This window comes from Gouania willdenowi, chromosome 13, assembly GCF_900634775.1.
Source record: "Gouania willdenowi chromosome 13, fGouWil2.1, whole genome shotgun sequence".
In the NCBI taxonomy this organism is placed as follows: domain Eukaryota; kingdom Metazoa; phylum Chordata; class Actinopteri; order Blenniiformes; family Gobiesocidae; genus Gouania; species Gouania willdenowi.
This window is the reverse complement of record NC_041056.1, coordinates 24,380,132-24,395,565: the sequence shown is the minus strand read 5'-3', so window position 1 is coordinate 24,395,565 and position 15,434 is coordinate 24,380,132. Positions and strand designations below refer to the sequence as shown.

At 38.5% G+C, this 15,434-nt stretch overlaps 1 protein-coding gene across 2 annotated transcripts in view; it reads right to left on the bottom strand.

The window, feature by feature from the left end:
* Positions 1-15,434, bottom strand: part of atm (ATM serine/threonine kinase) — a 39,767-nt gene that overhangs the window by 20,178 nt on the left and 4,155 nt on the right. For both annotated transcript variants that reach the window (XM_028464714.1, XM_028464715.1), the window contains exons 5-30: positions 14,991-15,155; positions 14,723-14,888; positions 13,451-13,689; positions 12,678-12,847; positions 12,396-12,574; positions 11,099-11,470; positions 10,792-10,995; positions 10,594-10,692; positions 9,966-10,197; positions 9,751-9,882; positions 8,947-9,072; positions 8,750-8,839; positions 8,467-8,650; positions 7,117-7,316; positions 6,955-7,034; positions 6,718-6,873; positions 6,519-6,594; positions 6,101-6,219; positions 5,364-5,481; positions 5,087-5,257; positions 4,815-4,990; positions 2,443-2,686; positions 2,209-2,324; positions 1,065-1,191; positions 754-953; positions 480-654 (exon numbers count right to left, since the gene is read on the bottom strand). In XM_028464714.1, the coding sequence (XP_028320515.1) occupies positions 480-654; positions 754-953; positions 1,065-1,191; positions 2,209-2,324; positions 2,443-2,686; positions 4,815-4,990; positions 5,087-5,257; positions 5,364-5,481; positions 6,101-6,219; positions 6,519-6,594; positions 6,718-6,873; positions 6,955-7,034; positions 7,117-7,316; positions 8,467-8,650; positions 8,750-8,839; positions 8,947-9,072; positions 9,751-9,882; positions 9,966-10,197; positions 10,594-10,692; positions 10,792-10,995; positions 11,099-11,470; positions 12,396-12,574; positions 12,678-12,847; positions 13,451-13,689; positions 14,723-14,888; positions 14,991-15,155 (4,316 nt within the window). The remainder of the gene's footprint in view (positions 1-479; positions 655-753; positions 954-1,064; positions 1,192-2,208; positions 2,325-2,442; positions 2,687-4,814; positions 4,991-5,086; positions 5,258-5,363; positions 5,482-6,100; positions 6,220-6,518; positions 6,595-6,717; positions 6,874-6,954; positions 7,035-7,116; positions 7,317-8,466; positions 8,651-8,749; positions 8,840-8,946; positions 9,073-9,750; positions 9,883-9,965; positions 10,198-10,593; positions 10,693-10,791; positions 10,996-11,098; positions 11,471-12,395; positions 12,575-12,677; positions 12,848-13,450; positions 13,690-14,722; positions 14,889-14,990; positions 15,156-15,434) is intronic.

Genomic DNA, 15,434 nt, shown 5'->3' with positions numbered 1-15,434 from the left:
TTCTATGCATTTTAACTCTTGAGGACAATCACAGCAATAAAGTTGCACTTTTGACTATATATGTGACGTCTGCAGTTATTTTTAAGTGCACTGATAGGCAAAATCGCCCAGCCCTACTTGTACACAATTTAAGAACCCCCATTTATCTATAAGGCAGTGGTTCCCAACCTTTTTCGAGTCGTGACCCCATTTTGATATCACAATATATCTGCCAACCCCAGAGACTTTATTTCCTAGAATTCATTTTTGATCATGTTATAGTGTGTTACAAACACAGCAGCCAAGATTTATATTTGTGAAAGTTTAAGTATAGAATATTTATTGTGTGTGTGATGTGTTAATTTAAAAAAGAAAATCTAAAAATATTATTTTAATCAGTAAAGTTTTTTTGTTTTTGTTTTTAAACCAATAATTCCGACATTTCAGGTGACCCCATTTCAATTCCAGGTGACCCAACATTGGGTCAGAACACAACATACCGGCTGTGAAATCTTGGGGTGGCTGATCATTTGAGCAGTGAGAGTCCCTACTATGACCTGTAGGTGGCAGTCTAGAGCATCATCACAGAACTGCAGCGCTGCTCCACACACAGAGGTAAGCAGGTCGCAGCACAGTGACAGACTGCGGTTGGAAACCTCGTCACACTGAGATGGTCTATGGTTGGAGGAAGAAAAAACTCATTAATTTAATATACATTTTCTTTAGCGATGGACAGTAGTGCACAATAATCACATTGGGTCCCAGTGTGCAGACCTGCTGTTGATCTGGTGGATGAGCGTGTAGATGATGTCACGGAGCACAAAAGCCCAAGCTCCTCCCAGACCGTCCTTCACCTCCCTGAGCAGCAGGTTGACAAACAGATGGTACATGAGGAGGATACGGTGCCGCTCGTAGCGGTTAGTGGTCTCGGCTGCTCTCTCACACACCGCCAGCAGAATCCTCTGGATAGAAATCTACAGAGTACAACGAGGGGGCAGCCAGGAGCACGGGAGGGGAAAAAGCCAGAGAAGTCAACCACAGATGGAGATAAAAAGCTTAAACTGTGAAGCTTTCAAAAATCTTACCGGGGATTTAGAAAGAATGGCAACCAGAGACTTATGGTTGGAACTGTGACACTTGCTGAGATAATCCAGTGTTTCTTTGATAACATACGAGCTGAAGTATGGAGGGTTTGGTACAGGATCCAGTTCTCTGAGGGACAAAAAAAACTGTCATTTAGCAACAAAACTTTGATAATTGATACGAAGACAAGGAACAAAAAGATTTTTTTAGATGCAATGAAATAAAAATGGATTCTCGCCAGAAACTGAGAATGAGAAAACCAAGGCCGAAAAATTTAACACCAAAAGAAATTATTATGGAAATTATTAGTCACATTGCATTTACGGCTCTAACTGTTGTCTCTGTCTCTGGTTTAATCCCGTCCAAGTAATTATATTCATAACGCGGAGCCAGTACAGTCGTGAAGGTCAGAGGGTCTCTGTGAAATGCACGCTGACAGACTCTGAAAGTGATAGACCGATACATCGGCCGGCCAATTTTTGTGTTTTTTACATGTGTCGGCATCGGCCGATGCGGCTGTTGCGTTCGCCGATCCACATTATTTACAGAGAGCAGACAGGTGTTAATATTTGTTAAATATGTTTTACTTGTTCTTGTTCTACATCACCTGTTTCATATATTTGTTAAATACTTTTTACTTGTCATTCTACCTCACCTTTGTTAATTTCAATAAATGTTGCTTTTTTTTTTTTAAATTGAGACTTGTACCATTTGTTAACATCATTGTGTAATTTTTATGATGTAAATTGAGAGAGCAAAAGTAGTACAGGCTCCAAATATCAGCTCAAGAAAATTGGTAGTCCGTATCGGTCATCGGCTAAGGCTGATGGGAAAAAAATTGGTATCGGCTCTAAAAAATCCGTATCTGTCTATCCCTACTCTGAAACTAGATCAATGCTGCTGATGGCAGCCTTGTAGGGGTCCGCGTTGATGTGACACAGAAACATAAAACACACTTACGTGCTACGTCTCAACCATTGCCTAAAAAACGCTTTATTGGTCAGATGTATGGAAAAAGAGCCGCTCAGCGAGTCCGCGGACAAGCAAGCGCGTGGACCGCATCACAACATCTTGTTTCGGTGAGAAAAGTGCATTTTCAGTTTGGCCGGAATTTTGGTGCATCACTGGTTTTTTTGCAAACATTACCCAGTGAACTGTTTCAAGTCGCCTCCGGCACTTTCACCTCCATTTCCCTCATACAGTGTCATCAGCAGCTCCACGACAATGTCTGCCAGGTTGCTGCGAATCAGGCTGTCGATTTGCTGTGCAGATAATGTTAAAAAAAAAAAACTTCAGAATGTTTTATGGGAAAGTCACTGAACAACAAAAAAATAATGATAATAGTTGTTGATCAGAATAAAGGGTGCTGCTGCTGTTTACCTGTTTACCCAGAAAGTTAGGTTCTTTGAGCAGGTTGTGCACTCTGCGGGCCTTTTCCCTCTGCTGAGCGATCTGCTCGTCCTGGACGAGCAGTGCAAAGTGCGGCAAAATGTTGACCATAATCCGCGGGAAGCAGTCAGCCAGCAAGTCTTTCCAGTCCTTCTGCAGACACCTGCCGATAGACTTCACCTGCTCAAAGTCATCCAGGAACACCAGGTGAGGCACCAGCACCTGATGGGCGGAGCTACAAGGAGATTCAACGTGAATATTGTTAGAATACTGTGTCGTCTCACACTGTTTCTATCAGTTAAAGCTGCTGGAGAAAATTTTTTTTTTATTCAGGTAAAGATCAAGACGTAGTGTAGGCCTCATAGATCAATAAATCAAAGATAATTTGCTTGAAAAAAGATGTGAAAGGTCGAATTTGCCACTCAACTGTTTGTTTTAATATGTTAAGGTTTCACTTATTCAGACAACTTTTTTCAGGTTGTCTGTACTTTGATCTCCTTACATCAAAGTAACTTTTTATTCAGACAAAAAGTAGTCTGAATAAATTAAACCATTAACATATTATTTCAAAAAAGAAGACAAAATGAACTTACTGGAATTACAACCTTTGTTTTTTATCTCCAGTGCAAACACTTGGTTTATTTATGTTGTCGGAAAAGATTTTCACATTGCATTGTGGGATGTGTAGTCCCAGAGACGGATACATATAAGTGCTTTTACTTCATTATTACATTTAATCCACAAAAAAGGAGGCAAGGGATTCGTTTGACATTATTTTTGTTGTAGTTTGCTTCCGGTATTCCCTGTGATATTACCTCACCATTTTCTGTGAGCTCCATTTTGGTGTCATTGTTTTGGCCCAACTTTCAGTCCATGAAAACATCAGAAATATGTTGGTAAATCACTTTGGAGTTTTTGGGGGCAAGCACAAAAAAAAAAAAATCACTGTAAGAATGAAGTAAAAAAAACTTCTATGCATAGGTCTACGGGACTCCACATCCCACAATGCAATGCACAAGACTTTTCCGATAATGTCAATAAATCAATGTTTACAGTGGAGATCAAAACAAACTTTTGAGAGGCAACTTCAACCTTTTACATCTTTTCTTTTTCGGGTAAACGATCTTCAATTTATTGATCTATTATCGTCTCTAGCAGCTTTTAATACATTAACCCAGGGTTTTTCAAACTTGAGGTCACGTGAAATGTCTCGTTATTGATAAAGAAATGTATATATATATATATATATATATATATATATATATATATATATATATATATATATATATATATATATATATATATATATATATATATATTTTTTTTTTTTTTTTAATTATTACTCTTTTTCAAATTAAATCACCACATACAATCTCAAACAACTGTACTCTATACTTTTACTTTTTCAAATATAAATCTAGTTAAAATAAATAACTGAGCTGGCACATCTTGTCACTTGGCTACTCGTAACACAATATAACAAAGATGAAGAAAAAATGTCTCTGGGATCGCCAGAAATTTGTAATATGAAAATGGGGTCACAACCCAAATAAAGGTTGGGAACTACTAGGGCTGAGTATTGGCAAGGATGTTGCAATAAGATACGTATCACAATACGATATCACGATATTCTACCCAGTTATCAAAATTAAATGCAGAGATGAAAAAATCAAGTTGTTGTATATGTTCATCAGAAGATATTGACAATTCAGAGGACAAATTGAGTTAAAACTATTTGCTTCAAAACATCCTATTCATTATTTATTATTAGTGTTTTTGCACATTTTGAAAAAAAGAAAATGCAGTGTTACACACTGCCATCATAGAAAAAAGTGCAACACGTTTCTTTTCACTGAAACTACTGTGTAGAAGTCTCAAAGTAACCATGACAACATAATGACAGCATTGTAACAACTATAAGTGAGAACATTAAAGATAAATCACCCTGAGTTACTGAAAATCCCAAAAAAAATTAGAAAAAATAATTGATCCTATTGTGTTAGTTTAAACACTGATCTGAACAGATTATATGTAAATAAAATGCCTGTGCATACATAAATATTGGAGGCATTACACAATGCCATCATAAAATCAAGTGCATCAAGAAACCATTGCAACACATTGAAAGTATTGTAACCACTGAAATATTGCACAAATACACAAAAAAATGATTAAATATTAGAATTTTTTTTTTTAAATTTAATCGATTTTTTTAAATAAAAAAAATAGATTTAAAATCGGCACCCGAAAAAAAAACCCGAGAAACTACTGCATTAACCTGAAACATGATTCATGAATTTGCATACCATTACATTGTGTCATTGATAATGAAATAAAGAGGAGGAGCTTGTTAGTGTGCTCACCTATAGAAATCTTTGACAGTGTCGTGGTCCAGCAGAGTGTAAGGGAACGATCCCAGCGTGTAGCGATCGTCAGACTGTCTCTGTGTAAGCCACTCAGTCACCAAGTAGTGCAGATGAAAACTCACTAAAGTTTTTACGCTCTTGTACCCAAGCACCCTTGACACATTGTACAACATCTATACGTGGAAGGAAACACAATACATTACAAATGAGAATTGTCAAAGCTAAGTAGGAACATTTTCATTCCCCTGAAAGTCCAAAATAACTGACACCTTTTTGATGAGCTGCTCCTCAACATTATTCTCCTTGTATGATTGGAACAGAGCAAACAGGGACTGTTTCTCACAGACTGGACTACAACACAACACTACAGACAAGCTCTTTAACAGAGTAGCCCTGCGGTTATTTATCTCATCCTGCTGATCCTCTGAGGGGCCGCTTCCCTGCAAACCATCACATTAGGACATTTAGGTCATGTGACGGATAAAAAAAAAAAAACAACAACTAGAAGATACACTGTCGGTAAGAGGTGGCACAGTGTGGTCGTACTTGAGGCCTCATTCCCTCTTGTGCTTTCAGGTAAATGTTTTCAAAAGCCGCCTGCTGGTGTTTGAGGGGCAGCATCTTTCTCTTTGGATGGTGTTCAGGTTTGAAATCTAAAAACAATCTGGGACCCCAAAAAAACATAACAATAGGTTAATAAGACGTTCACATAAAATATACACAGATTTACCTCACTCAATTATTGACTATCGTTTGTTTTGAGTTTCTTACACATATAGACATATAAGTAACTTTGTATTATTTATAAGCCATTAAGAAATCAATGCTGATGTATTGGCTCTCGAACAAGGACGTAGCTTTATTTTATTTTTTGCTCAAATGTCTGTTTTTGACACCGGGGTAGGTTCAAATAAGTTTTACTTCATCCTACTCCATTTTGGGAATTTATGTTTTTTATTTTGTATGTGGTTTCATAAGACAAATACAGACTTCATTTGCACAGAATGTATTGTCCTTTTTTTGTAGGTTTTGTAAACCACTGCTTTCAATGTTTCCAATGACACAAAAACATTTCTACATGTAATGAACTGCTGATAATAAAACTACACACACACACACACACATAAATATATGGTCAAATATATGAAATGTGAATGAAAAACCTCTATCTATGATTAAATACATTGTACAATTTACAATTTTACACATCTGATGAAGATTGATGCATCCCACAATAGAGCACGTCGTACAGTGTTTTATTGATAATATCAGCTGAAACACACCTCTCCAATGACATTGCCACCAGCATTCGGACCTGATGGTGGGAATCAGCCAGGTATGAGGGAAGGACAACAAAGACAGGATCGTCTTTCACCTTTGCCCAGGTACAAAGTGGGTCAGCCTGATGAAATGGAAACATCAAAAATCAAATGAAAAAAGGCCAAATAACTTCAATGGATCTTGTCCTTACATTGAAAAATCAAGATTGTATAAAAACTGACTAGTTTAGTTTAATTTCATTTAGTTTTTAGTTATTTTCCTGTTACTAAGCTTTCATCCTGAATCATTTCTTTATGCACAATCATTTGCACAGTTAAATTATATTGTGTGTTTGGACATTTAAATATATTCAAATTTGGATATTTTTACTCACAAAAGCACAATGTATTTGAAGGCCTAACAATCTAAAAGACTGCTTACCTCCAGCAAAGCCACCAGACACTGCACTAAAGCAGCTCGCACTGTCGCAATGCATTTCCTCGATTGACTCAGTTTGCTGAAATTCGGCAGAATTAGTGGTTATTTAACATAGAATATTGTATAAATGTTTAAAAATCAAAGATATCACAGTCAGAACCCTTTAAAAAATAAAAATAAAAGTGACAATAAACTTTCTAACCAATATCCAGAGACCACTTGAAGCAGAGATCCTTGAACATGTCTCATCTCCTCAGGTACGTGACACGTTTTTCCAAGAACTCTTATTGAAGGCAACAGACTTTGCAGAACAGCAGCAGAAATCTCTTGGTCTTGAACATTCAAATAACACAGGTCCCTGTGAATATATTGACAGATGCTTCTCACTGCTCAACACAACACTGAATCTCACTGAATAGTATTAAAAAGTTTCACATACGCCAAAGGTCGCAGCAGCGAGTCAAACTCCTGCGGAGAGAGCGAGTCCTCAACAGGCAGCTTTCTCAACAGGACCAGATACTGTAGAAGAAGCAAACGTTCATGCTGAGCAGCTAAAGCTTGGATGAAACCTCCAGCTAACAGCGCGCTATCTGCTCCTCACCATGTTGAGGTGCAGAGCTTTGGTAAAGTCGATCTGCTCCGTCTCCAGCAGCTGCAGCAGCCTGCGTCGCACCTCCTGTGGTTTGAAGAGCAGCCCGTGCACCGGGTGGATGGAGCCGCATTCAGACAGGAACTCCAAAGCTGAGAGAAGGGCCAGGTCCTGTGGGGCCAGATGACTGTCTGCTAGGGGGCTTTTAGCACCTGTGGGCCAACACACCAATACATAGACCAGAACCAGTTAGTGGGATTTATTTTGGCATAAAGACAACAATTTCATTAAAAATGCCAATTTTAACCAGTTAAAGGGATCCTCCACTGTTTTTACAAATGTGGCCTAAAACCTTTGAAATGTGCTTTTTAGAAGATCTATGCCTAACAAAAAGCATTGTTTTTGCTCCATAGTTGTTTGATTACCTTTTAAAAGTATGACTAGTTTACCGTTTTAAAACCGGTGTTCCACCATCTTAAAATCACGATGACGTCACACGCCTCCATTTACCTGTAAACATCCCATTGTATTCTATTGGAGTGAAGCATCCAGCCTGCTTTTTAGCATTTAGCAGCTCAAAATGCTAAGTAATTGCTTCAGTTGGTTGTAAATAATGTAAATATATTATATCCATGTCTGTGTGTATACTATGTCCATGTCTGTATCTTTTATTGTCATTGTCTTAAATGTATGAGGACTACGGATACAAAATAGCTCATGGCTACATCTGGCACATTTACACAAAGCATTGTATTGGTGTTCATTAATGGGCATTGTCCTCTCCAAATAAACAAATAAAGTAAAGTTGCCCTAAACGCACTGTTTAAGGGGGCGTAAAGGCCCTTTAGGAGAGCACTTCTTCTCTGCTTCATTGTCTACTACGAAACCACAAAGTTGGAACTGTCGCCTCGTGCAGTCACAGAAATTTTCACACAACTGTTTTTCTTCTTTCGGTAAACAAAACAGATTTACATGGACATCTTTTTCATTTACTGATTATTTAGAGCAACCAAAAGCAGCACAAATTGGCATTTTGACCAAAAAAAGCTGCTAAATTATCTAAAAAGCAGGCTGAATACTTCACTCCAATAGAAAACAGTGGGATGTTTACAGGCCGTGTGACGTCATCAATCACATGATTTCAAGATGGCAGAACACCATTTTTAAAAGTTAATGTAATGAATACGGTGCAAAATACAGTGTTTTGTTAGGCATAGATCTTCTAATGAGGACCTTTCAAAGGTTTTTGGCCACATTTATAAAAACAGTGAAGGATCCCTTTAAATCTCTTTACAATACAAGCAACATTTTTTTAAATTTAAATCATTTTAAATGTGATCTAAAGAAGCAACCTCCGTCTACCTGAACTACAGGGCGTGTCACTGACGTCTCCCTTCTGTCTTTTGGTCTCAGTGGTGCTGCTGCAGGCCTCCTCAGCATCAAACAGGTCAACGTCATCTCCAGGTTGGAATCTGGTCGTTTCCAACTCATCCCTAGGATAATCGTCTTCATTCATAGAACTGACTCGTTTTGAAACACTGCTTATCTAAAGAAACAATGGAGGAAATTGTGGCCATCTGGTAGTAAAAAAAAATTATTATTTTTATATTTTTTTTAAATTGTGAGACCTTCATTTTTCACTCACCAACAGTTTGCAGACTTCTGCCAGCTCGCTGAGCAGACTTGCTGGCAGAGTCATGACAAACAAACCAGGGGAGGTGGAAAAAATGCCATCCTGCAGATGAGACACATTTTGTCTCAACTACGAACTCATAAATGGGTCATCATACACACAACACATTTTAATGAAACTCAATCTTAAACTCGTCTGTGTTTCATTACCTTGTTTTTTCTGCTGGCTGATTGTGTGCACAGCTTCAGTACAGACGTCAGCGCCGTCATGGTTCCCTCTTCTGTCATTCGAACTTTCACACTAGAAATAAATCCACTGAGTTCCTGCGCCAGAGCCTGAACAAAAGGACACAGCATAGAACATAGAATAGAATATATCTTTATAGTCACTGCAACAGGATCAACAAGATTTAAAAGTGCCATCCAGTGCCAACACAATCATAGAAATACAATAACTAAGCAACGAAAAACCGTTAAAATCCATCATACTCACACACATATGTACTTTTATTATTCATTTAGTGAAAAGTGATTTATTCCTTTTATTTTAACTGGTACTTAAAAAATAACATTTCACATGAAGGCCTTAATTGTCCTTTTTTACTTCTATGTTGAAATTAGAAAATATTTATGTTTTTGTGCATAATTATATTGTATTCTGAGTGGAGGTAATATAATTATTGGACAATTATGAGGACATGCTGCCATGATAAAAAAAAAAGCTCTCCTCTGTTTCCACTTACTAGAACTAGTCACTCCTGGTTAGCATTATTGATATTTACGTAGTTATAACATAAAAAGCTCCTGATGTTACTTTAAATGTAAAACCTTAGTGATTTCTTCTACACTACCAAATATTAGTATAATCAAAAACAGGGTAATTATCAATTTTAATAATTGATAATAGTAATGACCACATATTTACCACGTAATTTGTCCAGTGTTAATGTATATTGGTACAGTAAGATGGTAATTGTACATCTCATGTTGTGTTTGGTAGATATAAATGTTCACCTTAGCTTTATTGAAGAGCGGTGAGCGGCAAGCGTCCTCCTCAGACAGAAAACCAGTGGAGATGTAACCAGTGAGGACACCAGTGAGCTGACTGAGGCAATTCACCAGGCATTCTGCAGGAGTGGACTGAGACTGCGAACAGCGACCAGAAGAAATGTCACATCAGCACTGACTCAGATAACAGTACTACACTTTGTATAATAATAATAACTCACCTCAGGGGAATAACAGTTGAGTAAATTGTCAGCTACACAAAGCAGGGACGTCTCCAGCTTGTCTCTCAGTCCGGGGACTGCAGCAAACTCACATTCAGCCGACACCATTTTTACAGATTCGTGTTCTGCCGATTCTGGAGGCACCGTGTCAAACGCTGACTGCTGATAGAGGCTCTCGATCTCTTCCAGGATGTTTTTTTGGAAAAATAAATGGTGATCTTTACATAAGGTGCTGCAAAAGAGAGGAAAAAAGCAGCAATTTGTTCATATTTCACAATGTCAGGTTACACTTGTTAGACCATGAACCACGTCCTAAATCATTTGGTTTGACATCAAGTTCCAAGAGAACGACTCCATTGTTGTTCCATATGTATTATCCTGATAACCCAGACATTGACTTTGTGTTTCATAGGGTTTCTTCCACTCGTGTAATATACATACAGTAGAAGTCTAGCCCTAAGCCTTGAAACAGTACAGCGCAAGAGAGAAAGTTGATGTATTGCAAAAATTAAAGTCAAAATAAATCCGATACAAATAGATAATTGGTGCTGACAGCAAAAGATAAATTTCAAAACAGTGTAATACCTGGTAATCCTTTTTTTATAAAAAATAAATTTGTTTCTCCTACTGTTTATCTTCAGTTTGCAGAAGGAATTCCAGGCCCACTCTAGTGTCTTTCAAGGTCAGGGATACCAAGATGTTGGCGATTAGATTGGGCCGATATTCCCTGCACACAAAGAACATTTAAAGTAAATATCATAACAAACATGCACCAGCCAAGTGGCTGCAGTATGGCTCCAAAGGACTGGACCCAACTCTCCCTGACCTGCAGATAATGGGGTGAGGTCTGGAGCTCTCCTCCGTCTCATCGCTCTGATCACTCATCAGCAGCCAGCCTATTAGAGTCTCCTTCACACTAGGTGGTGCAGAACCTTCTACAATTCCCCCATAGTTCCCACTTGTGTTGGATCTGAGAGTTTTGGGAATGGGACACTTCAGCAGGAACTGTGCTAGACAGAGTGCAGCACTCCTGCATGAAATAGGAGAGAGAGAGAAAAAACCAAGGTTTAAAATGAACATTAAAACAGTTTCCACTAAGAATAAAAGCTTAAAGTGTGAGTTTAAAGACTTACTCCGATGGTTTGCATGATGATGCAGAGAAAAGCTTCCAGAACTCTCTGTCTGAGTTAATCAGTCCACTGTGGACGATAGAATTAAGCAGGTCCAGGCAGACGCTCTCTGTCTGGGGCAAACTGACCCCCCGCATTGCCAGTGCCCACACTCGAGCCCAGAGACGCTCCAGTTCTGCCCGGTGGACCAGAGCTGTCTGCGGGTGGAGAGCCTGGCATCGGGCCACTTTCTTCAGACAGCGAAGGACATAGAGCCCTCTCTCCCCTCTCCTCTGCTCAGCCAGCAGCTGCTGCAGCACTAATATCAGAGGAACCAGCTCCTTACCAGACAGCATGGATGGATACTTAGAGGTGAGCACAGCTGTGATTTGCAGCCTGGACGTGAAACAGGAAGAGAGAAAAGGTTAACTCCATGTCATTTCACAAACCCCTCACTGATATTGACAATCCTATACATGAGGTCGTTGTAGCTTGCCTCTGCGTCTTGCAATAATTCATTGTTTATTAAACCAAAATAAAAATGAAGAAGTCGCATCAAGAAAAACTGTTTCAAAGCCCAAGACAGTCATTTTTTCTTACATTCCCACATGCAGTTATGGGCCAGTGAAAATAGTAAAAAAAAAGGTGAATTTTCAGATTTCAAGAGACTGTCACCCAAGAACCAATATGTGTATGTATATATATATATATATATATATATATATATGTGTATGTATATATATATATATATATATATATATATGTGTATGTATATATATATATATATGTATGACTAATCATTGGTGATTTGAACAGTCTATTATATATATAGCTCAAAGCTGATCAAATTAAGACATATGCAAAGTTGTTTATTGAAGGCCCAAACATGTTCGAGCTCCAAATCCTGACAAACTTTTTTCCAATTTTGAGGTGCTGGCATGTCTACCAGATAGGATGTACAGTAGATATTTTTGTATGTTCTGAGAGAGTAGGTGGATCTGTATTACTATACCAAATTTCAATTTCCTAAATGAAGTAGGTCCTGAGATATTGGATGTGCAAAAATCGACACATACCCCCCCTCCCTACATTATCCTATCTCAAAAAGTATTAATCCAATCAAACTAAATATTTACAATGTACCAATTAAATTATCAAGGAACAATTGGTAAAAATGTCAGAATTTTTTGAGACATAAGGGCTTGGGATGGCCTGAAAATTTGTTGAAATGATATAGAATGACCCAAAAGTCTTCCAATGACGCATGAGCTCACGTACTAAGACCCTCTGATCTATTGAAGCAAATGTGTGCCTTCCATACCACGGTATGACATCAAAGTCATTGTGCTGAGGCTGCAGGCGGTCACGCAGGACATCCCAACCCATTTCAATGCGCCTCCGCTTGCTGGCTGTTCCACGCGTGGGGCTACCAACATGTGTAGCTCTGAGGGACGATTGGCTGACCTCCACCATGTGGGGGTTCCCATCATCAGTAAACAGCTAAGACAGGAAACACAACATCTGTCCGTAACATCAGGTAGCCTTGGCATTGTGCAAACATGAGGCGAGTGTGAAAGCAGAGGAAATGTTTTATCTGCCTTACCTGGTGACAGATGTCTGCAGTGAGCTCTATCAGGTTGTCTTTGACAGCAACGTGTCGGTTTCCGGTTGTATACTTCCCCCTGCTCCCAATCTGGCTGATCTCTCTGACCAGGGCGTCATAGAGGTCGTAGAGCAGAGTCCGCCACCTGCTCCAATCATCAGCAAGAGCACCTGAAATATAGCAAAAATAACAGTGGAGCAATACATCATCATTTCAGGTTTGTCCAGTTGGATCTTAATAAAAACCATTATATAAAAACAGCACTGGAATGGACTGGCGGCCTATAAAAATAATCAAAACTAAGCTCACTTTTTCAATGACACGTCATAAATTACATAAACATAATTTCATATATTGCGATAAGTGCAATGAGATGACTTATCGATGTAATAGGCGCCATATAAACAAAGTTTAATTCAAATTGAAATGAAAAAGGCAATTTTTTAGATGCTTTTGGAAGTGACAGAAAGTGAACTATTAAGGACTGCTGAAATCAAACTTTACATTCAATTTGAGGTTTTTTAAGATTCAAAGCTTGCCTTTCCTAGAAATATTGATTTTTTCCGATTAAGTGCGTTGGAGCATATAAAGCTTGGTAAAATATTAGTTTGGTCCAAATCAAGGGCCCAGAGGACGAATTCATCTCTAGGGTTTTGCTGCTGCTATGAGTCCCAACTAAGGTCCCCATGTTTTCTTTGCAGAAGCATTTGATTGAGCATTTGTAAACATATCTAGAAAATTAAAGGATTTATAAAAAGGAGAAATCACTGAACCTTCGTCTTGCGTCGTGGCTCCTTTCGGGTGGTGAACACACATTTGCAGGTTGAAGAATTCCACAATCTCCTCTCTGAGAGCAGCACTGGGCCTCATGTCACCCCAAACATACATCACGGTCGGCAGCAGCTCCTCCCCCAGTCGACACACCCTGATTCGCCAGTTCAGGGCTGCGGTCCTCAGGAAGATGTTTAGAGCTGAGACAAGGTGCTCGAGAACCATTAACTGTTTCTCCTTTCTGACATGATGAGAGCATGGAAAGAAAACAACATTGTGTTAATTGCAACTACACCTAATCGTCTTAATATATCCATGCATACATACAGCTATGTATGCATTTCTTGTGCAATAGTACATACACAATTTTTTTGTTTTTTTCCCTCTGTCTCTCGGTGCAATAATAATATACATAAAGAGATCTATTACTGCTAACTATGTGCAATAGGGCTATGTGCAATGATATTAGCACTGTAACTAACAACTAACCAGGCCAAGGGTGGCGTGCAATGATTTTAATAGGGGTGTCCCAATCCGATATTGATATCGGTCCGATATCAGCCAGAAAATGAATGTCGAATTTTATCGGACTGCATATAAACTCTCCGATATAATATTTATTGTTTTTTTGGATTTACTTTTTTCAATATCTTCCACTTTACTTTTTTATTCAATCATAGAATATTCTGATTCTAAAAGGTTATATGTAATCCATTGGTTCATAATAAATGGGCCTGTTTTTTTTAATAATCAAGCCTTCGGTTCAATATCGGTATCGGACAATACTCGAGGCTGCAATATCGGTATCGCATCGGAAGTGAAAAAGTTGTATTGGACATCCCTCGATTTTAGCACTAACCAACCAGGCTGAGGGCAATAGGCAATTTGTTATTTAGGACAAACTTCAGCACTAGAACACTTAATCATCTGCCTTATGCACTTCAGCTGCAATGGTCACTTTATTTCTTGTCCGTCCTAAGTTAATTGTCATTATATTTGAGTGTTTTTTTATTTTATTGTACTGTCCACGCTGTTTCAATTTTAGAGTTTTTCTTTAAAAAAAATACAAAAATATATTTCTGTTGTACTCAACTCCAATCTGCAGTGGACTACAGATGGAAACTAGCCCATGGCTACAATCTGGCCCATTTACACATTTGTCCATTAAAGTGCATTTTCCCTTGTCACAAATAAATAAATAGATAAATACATTTTTAAAATGGACTATAGGAGTTGGAACAAAGATGGATTCTAAGAGAAGCCCAGACTCTCACCTTGCATTGAGCAGAGCTTTGGAGAAGAAGCTGAACAGGATAGTGTTAACTTCATCTGTCTGCATGCAGCAGCCCTGCACCACAGTGTGAATGGCTCTGCTCACCAACACACGGTTGATCGATTTGGATGAAGAGTTATAGAGGTTACAATACAACTCCAAAATACCTAGAAATTAAAAAAAGATGTAATCACAATCTTTACAAAAGCTAAAAAACAACACATACTTGACAACATGGAAATTATCATTATTAATGGAGTCGAACTAACTCTGCCACTGCTGTGGAGTGATGGCACACCAGTACTTGCGCACGGAGAAGATGTCCTTCACCAGCAGACTGCTGTAATCTGCCCCATAAGTTGAACAGCTGTAGGTGTTTTGGAGGACCTCCATCACATGTTTCAGCAGCTCTTCGCACTGCAGCCGTGGCCCGCCTGGAAGAGCGGACAGCCAAGTAGCGTCAGGTGGGTCATTCCATGTCATTTCAACACATTTTCAGGACATCCCACACACTTTGGTCTCAAAAAAACTCAGAAATTTTAAAGGATTTTTCATATTTGTGAGTGGTGAAGTAGCCCCAAAGTTGGGGTCCAAGTCTCATAAAAAAATTGTTTTATATCACATGAAAGAGTAACCTTTATACTATCATTTAAAACAGAGATCAGATTTTTTTCTTACATTCTCACATGCAGTTATGGGCCAATGATAATATT